This window comes from Beta vulgaris, chromosome 5 (assembly GCF_026745355.1).
Source record: "Beta vulgaris subsp. vulgaris cultivar EL10 chromosome 5, EL10.2, whole genome shotgun sequence".
NCBI classification, from domain to species: Eukaryota; Viridiplantae; Streptophyta; class Magnoliopsida; order Caryophyllales; family Amaranthaceae; genus Beta; species Beta vulgaris.
In genome coordinates this window covers 8,795,416-8,803,968 of record NC_079206.1, presented here as the reverse complement: position 1 = coordinate 8,803,968, position 8,553 = coordinate 8,795,416, and the positions used below count along the sequence as shown (strand labels likewise).

The 8,553-nt window shown below is 34.3% G+C and overlaps 1 protein-coding gene across 2 annotated transcripts; it reads left to right on the top strand.

Moving 5' to 3' along the window:
* The first annotated feature begins 1,896 nt into the window (after nt 1–1,896).
* On the top strand, nt 1,897–8,442 carry LOC104892583 (beta-glucuronosyltransferase GlcAT14A). Of its 2 annotated transcripts, XM_048645003.1 has the most exons (5): nt 1,898–2,284; nt 2,661–3,108; nt 4,981–5,059; nt 5,168–5,283; nt 7,615–8,442. In XM_048645003.1, the coding sequence occupies exons 2-5, from the start codon at nt 2,670–2,672 to the stop codon at nt 8,121–8,123; spliced, it is 1,143 nt and encodes a 380-aa protein (XP_048500960.1). In that variant the 5' UTR covers nt 1,898–2,284; nt 2,661–2,669; the 3' UTR covers nt 8,124–8,442. The 2 variants fall into 2 exon arrangements, with proteins under 2 accessions (XP_010676853.1, XP_048500960.1); XM_010678551.3 differs by having other exon boundaries at nt 1,897–3,108.
* Nucleotides 8,443–8,553: the final 111 nt, after the last annotated feature.

The following is an 8,553-nucleotide window of genomic DNA, read 5'->3' as shown; positions in this document are numbered from 1 at the left end:
CACTACTTTCCTCTTTGGGCAACATCTGATTTATATTGCATTCCCATCGATTGTGGTCATTTGGGTGTTTGTTGATGTATTCAATTCTGTAGACTTCAAAAGGAAAAAGAAAGCAGATGAACACTTATATGAAATATTGCCATTGATGGATCTTCTTTTGGAAGTATCGTTCAACAAATTGCACACCATTGCAACATCGCCATTGATTCGATTTTGTAGGATACTTCTAACAACAATTAAGTTTACCAAATACGGACAGAACCTAAAATGAAGAGTGTATCTTTTGAATTTTTGATTTGGACCGTGATACCACCAATATATCACAAAAATATTAATCAAATTAAATTTTATGATAATGGCAATAAATATGAGTAACTATTTATCAAAAGATACTAATATTATTAATTTATTAGTATGACATAATATATATTTCCTGCCTAACAAAATATATGTTACACTTTGAAAATTGCACTGTTCACATACTATATTTGACCATGTATTTTTTAATTTTAGATAAAATCAATTGCTAATATATGATATATTGTTGGATTTGTCTCATTGTATACTTTCACAATATTAATTCTTATAACTTTTACTAATATACAATTAAAGTTATCAATGATCAAATTACTGCATCGACAAGCGTGAAAGTTAAAGTGTAACATGTATTTTGTTTCGAAGGAAATATAAGTATTGCTATTTGAAATACTCATTACATCTCTATATGAATATAATTAGAAACATGTTTAATTGAACTACAACAACCTTATTCACCATGACCGCGACAATTTATCCCAGAATTTGTATTGTAAAATACAAATATCTAAAATACAATATGCAAACACTGCAAATCTTCATCTAACAGAACATAATTTCAATAAATTATTATCCTCTTCATCATACTTCGATAGTTGGACTGTGTTGGATAATATTGTTTGTTAGGCTTTCGAAAATAACTGCATATGTGTATTTTGAAAGATTGATTTTGTTCAGTCGAATATTTGATCCATTATATAATTGGTAGGACTGTTCAAAAGTACCCGACCCGGTCGATTCGATAAGTGATCTATTCGACTCAAATTTTACGATATCTGATCCGATTTTTAAGTTTTCGGATTTTTAGATCGGATACGGATCTGGAAAAAAACGCATCTCAGATTTCCGAAAATATAAAAACTTTTTTGGATATCCAATCCGAAAATAGCCGGTTACAAGATCGAATATCTAAAAATATCCGGTTCTAGATATCCGAAATTTATTATATGTACTTTTCTTATAAAAAAATTCAATTTCTTTAGTTTTCGGATATCCAATCTGATCCAAAATTTGGGATATCCGTTTTTTTCGGATTGCATTTTCCTCGAACAGAAATTTCGGATAGGAGTATCTATAATGAATACCCCTATTGGCATGATGGGTTGCATATTGTTTGATTGCACAAATCAAGTAGGATTGCATAATGTTAATTGTGTAAAAGTTAGATTTTATTAGGCCAATCCTCTAATTTATCTAAGATGATTTTTCATCAACAAACCAATATGAAAATAATTAGTATGCACCTTGATGTAAGGATAAAAAACCTATTAATGATTCCTCATCAGTTGGCCATCTATGGAAGTTATTAATATCCACCTTGATTTAAGGATTATAATATCAATTAATTCCTAATTTCAAGATGGTAAGAATCACACAACAGATTTGCATTGTTTCATTCCAATTAGTGACACATGATATGTAAATGAAAAAACTGAAAAAATGAAAAAACCTTGAAATAATAAAAGACTAGAAAAAAATATGAGGATGTCACGTAGGATGATTTTTTTTTTTATTTTCATTAACGCATATATATATATAAATATTATATATACTCCACATATGATGATAACAAATCCTTAGTTAACTTTCAACTTTCAAGACTAGGTTGAAAAAGCTTTCTAAGTAATGTTTTACCTTTTGTTTGACAATATTTGAAGCATAACAAACGCAAATTATAGTACTTGCGTAGTCGTGTGTAGTAGAGTCAGTTTCAAGAAAGTTCATGGTATCAACTTTCCAAATCCCCCATTTTAGCTGAATCATAATTAATCCAGATCTAAATTCTACTTTCAAACTCACCGTCTACTTCCTCTCTCTGCTGCTGTACAATTGCTTTTTCTCTCTGTTCATCCAATAAACTTAAAGTTGACTAATTATCACACACAATATCGCATTTCCGGTGAAAATTCCGAGCAAAATTAAGCTTTTACGACGAGATTCGAAACTCGGATCTTCCAATAATCCAAAGGTATTACTCCTATTAGCTTTAACTTTGAAATTTTGGATCTTCAACAAATTTCGAGAGAATCCAGAATTGAAGGAAGAACTTTCAACTATGAGTAGTTTAGGTTTTCGATTATCTTCCAATCTGTTTGTTGCATGATCCAGTAGTTATGGAAGTTTTGATTGTGAAAAGAAACTGTTAGATTGAAGTAAATGTACAGTGACCTAATTTGCTCACCTGAATGGCTATGAGAAAGAATGTGAACATTAATTCAAGCAGGTTTTTTAGTGATAAAAAGTGGATTATTCCATTTTTTGCAAGTCTACTTGTATCTATAATGCTTCTGTTGGCTAATTTTTCCGGATTATATTCGCCTACTTTTGATGATGATGCATCGAAGTTTGATGGTATGAATGTTGGTGAATCTGAGGAGTGGAATGATTTGTTTGTGGAAGATGAAATTAAAAGATTATCAGCATTGAGTAGGAATTCGGACAAGGAGCCGCCTCGATTCGCTTATCTTATATCTGGTACAATAGGTGATAGCCAGAGGATCATGAGAGTGTTGCAAGCAGTGTATCATCCGAGAAATCAGTATATTTTGCATATGGATTTTGAAGCTCCACCTAGGGAAAGATTAGAATTGATAATGTCTGTTAAAAGTGATCCGACATTTCGTGAAGTAGAGAATGTACGTGTGATGGATAAATCGAATTTGGTGACTTATAAGGGTCCAACCATGATTGCTTGCACTCTGCAAGCTATTGCTATTTTGGTAAGGGAAAGTTTGAATTGGGATTGGTTTATTAACCTCAGCGCTTCGGATTATCCTCTAATGACGCAAGATGGTGAGTTTTTGTCACTTGTCTTGTACTTTTGCGGTTTGCCTGATGTATGTTTGACATTGCTGTTGTTTTATGGATTTTATTCTTCAATGTTGTGTGGTTTCTTATGTATTGGATACTTTAGTAATGCTGGATCCGTGTGACTTTCACAAAGTCAATCAAAGGGTTTGAGAAGGCTTTGGAACCTTTTCTCTTTTCTTTTCTTTGCGTGACTTCTTCGATAAATAAAAGAAGTTCTATTAGCTTTATTTGAAGTGAAAGTTCAGTCAAGTGATATTGTAGAAGGAAGAAGGTGAATTGGCTAAATGTAGGGTCTCCTAATATTTGCTTTGATGTGTTTAACTAATTTTTAAGCAATTGGGAGAAGAAACCTCAACTAGAATCATGATGGAGTTCATGAGTTGATGTTTTTCTAGTTGGCTTTTCATTTCTTGTGCAACGTGAATGGTTGTATCCACGCCATTTATATATTTATAAAGTGTGGAAATGGCATAAACAGATTGATTTGATGACTCAAGCCTAATAACCAAATTTTATGCTCTCATTGCCTAAATGATTTACTAGTTAACTCATCAACCAGGTAAAGTATGCTTAATGAGTAGGATACATAATATATATTGGCATATAGTGAAAAGGTTTATTTGGTTGAATGGCATATTGTGAAAAGGTTTATTTGGTTGAATGGCATTCATTGACTAATTATTATAGTCAATGAAATATGTTAAAATACAAAAGTAGAAGAGTCATTCTTGGAAGGAGGGAGCTTAACCAACAGGAGGATGGCTTGGTTATTTAGCTCACAACTCTCACATCTCTTCTGTCTGTGCTCTGCATGCTGAACTGTATGTCCCAGTGACTCTGGACTAGTCTTTTGTACACTAGTTAGGAGACACAAGGCCAACATTTTACGACAAAGCCGGCGAATATCCAAGACTTAGGTGGTGGTAGTCATTTCTAGAATGGACCTTTATCATGTCAGTACAACATGCTAAGAGATAAGTATTGAAGCATTATTTTATATAAACTCCTAGGCCTAGCCAATTATTTTACCTTGTTAAATATGGAAAATTGAGTCTCCAGATTTTACTCGATGGCGACAAATTACAATTTCTGAGTTTCTTAGTCTTGTCGGTTAAATAGTCTGTTTCCTTTGGCGGCAAATTTTCTGAACATCACCTTTTTTTTTCCAATAATGTGTTGGCAAACAGGATTCTCTACATGGATGAATCCTAACTGAGGTGTTAGATTGTAAGCTAAGACTATAAGTTATTTGGAGTGTTATGTAATATAAACCCAGTTTGTTTTTCTATATAACAACTATGTTAATGCATAAGTTATAATCATATTTTTGTACAGGAGATTACAGTGTAGAGGGTTGAGTATGGTTAGGGGCAAGGCTGTTTGCTTGACAACCTCCTGCCTACTAACAATGGATCCCTTATTGGTTGTTGTATAAAGAAAATCTGGCTTTATGGGTTTCTCGTATATATGGTGCAACGGGTTTGAAGAAGTGATACGTTTTGCAAATTGGTCGATGTTCATTGCAGCTTTTTTGCTTGTTTAGTAGCATAAAGTCTTGTTCATTATCTTCATTCTGTCTGAAATATCTAAACTTAAATTTATGAATGAACTCTTTTAAACATTTGCCTCTTTCCTCATAGAGTTGTTGATGTAGTATTAGTAGCTTATATCCTTGGTTCTACCATCCTTTATTGAGCATATGCAGATGGTAGATGGGTGGATGCCCATATAGACATAGAGGCATTATATGTGCTATTAATACAGAGTCCTGGTTTTTGTGCTATGGTTGGGATGTATTAAATTCCCAGTTCTTAATACAAAAGTATAAATCTCATTTTAGTTTTCATTGCACAGATTTGTTTCATGTTTTCGCCAACTTGTCACGGAAACTGAACTTTATTGAGCATATGCAGATGGTAGATGGGTGGAAACTGTGAGTATGTTTTTGCTGCATACCAGACTTTAATCTGCTCTTCACTTGTATTCTAATCCAATATTAATCTGCTCTTCACTTGTATTTTAATTCAATTTTAATCTGCAGGAGACATAGAGCAATGCCTATCGCCGTTGATCCTGGCCTCTACTTATCCAAAAAATCTGATCTTTTTGAGTCTACCCAGCGTCGATCACTTCCTACTGCTTTTAAGTTATTTACTGGTATGTCTAGTTGGATCTTTGTTTTGTATTGTATTCCATGTTTCCACGGTCAGAAGTTTTTATTCTAGTTCTAGTGGTCTTACACAATTCTAGATATGCATCTGGCTTGCTAAATAATGTTATTACAAAATGTGTATGTCTAAGCATGCTGTTGAGAAAGACTGTAACTATTAGACCTATGATTAATTCGAGCGATATTTAGACTGAACTTGTATTTCACAAAAATCTGATCTTGAACAGAAACCCAAAATTAACCAAGTGGATCTGGAACAGACCCAAAATTCAACTCAAACCTATTCCGATCTAAAGCAAAAATGACCTAAACCAATCACGACCTAGAAACAGGTGACTTGAGCCTGAAGCGAGACCAAACACAAACCTGATTTGACCCAGTCATTTTCTCATTTATGTTTAGTTGGTTTTAAGAATTTTCAACGCATTGCGTGTTGGAAGTTAATCGAATGTAGCACAAATGGACCATTTGGCTTGCAAACTTTGTAATCTACTTTAAAGCTAGAAAACTGGGCTTTGTCTATTGACCCCACTTTTAAAGATGGGATTATAGGTTCTGTTGGTGTGGTTTCTGCTCATCCAATACACTAGATAGGGTGTGCTATCTTTGGACTTAAGGGTAGTTTGTGAGATTTTGGCTTGCAAACTTTAGGGCATGAAGATTTGGGTTTGGAGCTAGGCATTCTAGGTACAATTAAAAGTCCTAGCAACATAGGATGTGTAGTTGTGTACCCCCCCCCCCCTTTAGGGCTTGAGGATCTGGGTTAGGTGTCTTAGGTACAATGTAAAGTCCAAGCAACATAAGATGTATAACATGGGGTCTGGTTTCTCCTAATTTATTTTAACTTTGATTCTCTCTCTCTTCCTATATGGTGTGAAGAGAGTGAAGAGAGAGGGGGAAGAGAAACGAAGGGAAAGGAAGGGGAGATATAAGGTTTCAACTTAAAACGCCCAAGTCACCTTCAATTGCATAATTTTGATTATGTCAGAAGTTTTTTTACCGACCTTGACTTTGTTCTTAAGTTGTTGTATGTGAGAGCCTTGGAGCATTACTAGGTTTTAAAATCTTTGAAAGAACAATGATCTTTTTTGGGTGGTGTTCTGATTGGAAATTGAAAGAATCGGATTTTGATCCTCTAATGACAAAAATAAAGTGCATAAAAATCCAAAAGGATCTGCACTTGGATTAAATTTTGTGCATAAAGCAATCTAAATCCAAAGTTAGATTCGATTATCTAAGGATGTGCTCTTTGAACATATATTTTCCTGAACTTGACTTGAACGTTATAGAAGTTGTTACTTGTTACTCCTAAACTGAACTTATCTAAACTTGTTGTACATTATTGGAAGTTTTGCTCTGCTATAAAGAGACCTTATTAGCCCTGACCTTGGACTTACTAATCTGAATTTATTAACTTTGAACTTTACTTATCTTAACATATTCCTATTAGCTTTAAACTTAACTTTCGAGTTACGAGAATTTTTCTCAAAATAAGTAGTTTTTTAAGGTAGGAGAACAGAGCTTTAAAATGTTAGAGAGAAGTAAAATGGAAGTTACAAAGAACATGGAAAGGATCCACCAAAGATTTAAAGCCACTAAGGGGAGAGAGATAACTCATTCAATTTCATCAACATAATTTCAGAAGGGTTAAAATTCAACATAACATCTCCAAATGAAGAGTTATCAGAACACTAAAGCTCTGCTTTAACCTTCAAGAGTTATCTCCAAGAGTTTAAGTATAGATAAGATTTCTTGAGGGCTACCATAGTTCAATTCACTACTGCAATTAATTCAGATAAGTCAAAATGGACTAGAGAACACACCTTAAGGGCCAAGATCAGAAAATGGGCATTTGCTCGGGAAACAGCTTGTACAATGCCAAGCAACACAGGCAGGATGTGTTTTTTTCTGTAAGAAGTTTTTTGCATTTGTGCCTTTAATCCTTGTGCTAAGTGATGACGTGGTTGTATTTTGTGGGATAATAGGGCCATGTCTCCTGATTCTTTCTTTTTGACCATGCAAGGTTCCTATATAATTATAAACCGAGATCTACTGTCAAACCACTTAGCTCTTATATTAAGCTATGCAATTGAGTCCAGTCAAGAGAAGGAGAGCCATTTCATAGTTAATCAACCCAAATTTGCCATTGTAGATTCAAATTTCACTATGGATTTTGTAACTTAAATTTCTCTTGGACTGGCTTATCAGTCTGGATCACCTTTTTTCCGTTGTTCTTGTCTCTCCCCGCCCCTCCCCTCTTCTTGCTCTTTATTTAGTTTGCCCCTGGAGAAGTGTTCTGATTTTCATACCATGTGCAGGTTCAGCATGGGTGGTAGTGACTCGATCTTTTGTGGAATACTGTATATGGGGGTGGGATAATTTCCCAAGGACAATCTTAATGTATATGACTAATTTTATCTCTTCTCCTGAAAGCTATTTTCATACTGTAATTTGCAATACCGAGGAGTGGCGCAGTACAGCAATAGGCCATGATCTTCATTATATTGCATGGGACTATCCTCCAAAACAGCACCCTCGCATTTTGTCAATGAAGGATTTTGATGAGATGGTAAAAAGTGGTGCAATATTTGCTCGCAAATTTGCGAAGAATGATCGAATTTTGGATAAGATTGATAAGGAGCTTTTAGGCCGCTCAAACAGATTTGCACCTGGAGCATGGTGTATTGGGGATGCGGCTGATCCCTGCTCATTACGAGGTAACTATTCCCATTTTAAGCCAGGCCCTGGTGCTGCAAGGCTTCAGAAGCTTATGAACACATTATTGTCTGATGAATTTCGGAGTAAGCAATGTTCTTCAAGCAGATGAAGGTTGAATGAGCATCAAAGGTAATACAAGTTCATTTTGTCCAGAGAAGAGTTTCGTCTGTTCTTGACGCTTTTCCCAAGAGATAACTGTTCAAAATTTTATGTTTTATACTGAATTAGAATTACTGATTGTCCTACTTAAATTGGCATGTTCTTCAAATAGAATGTCCAACTTCGAGCCAATGAGGTCTTGCTAAGTGTTTAAGGCTGAGGTTGTTCTTTTTTTCCTTGTTTGATAATTATGTTTTATTTTTACTTATCCTTTCTTTACTTCCAATGATCAAAAGAGAAAAAAAAGGTTCAATTAGTCCACTTCTTTATTTGAATCGTTTTCAGTTCCTTTTAGTTTTTTTCTTTTTCTTTTTCTTTTTCTTTTTTTTTTTTTTTGAGGGGATAGTTCCTTTAAGTTAGTTTACAATTATGTGAGATAA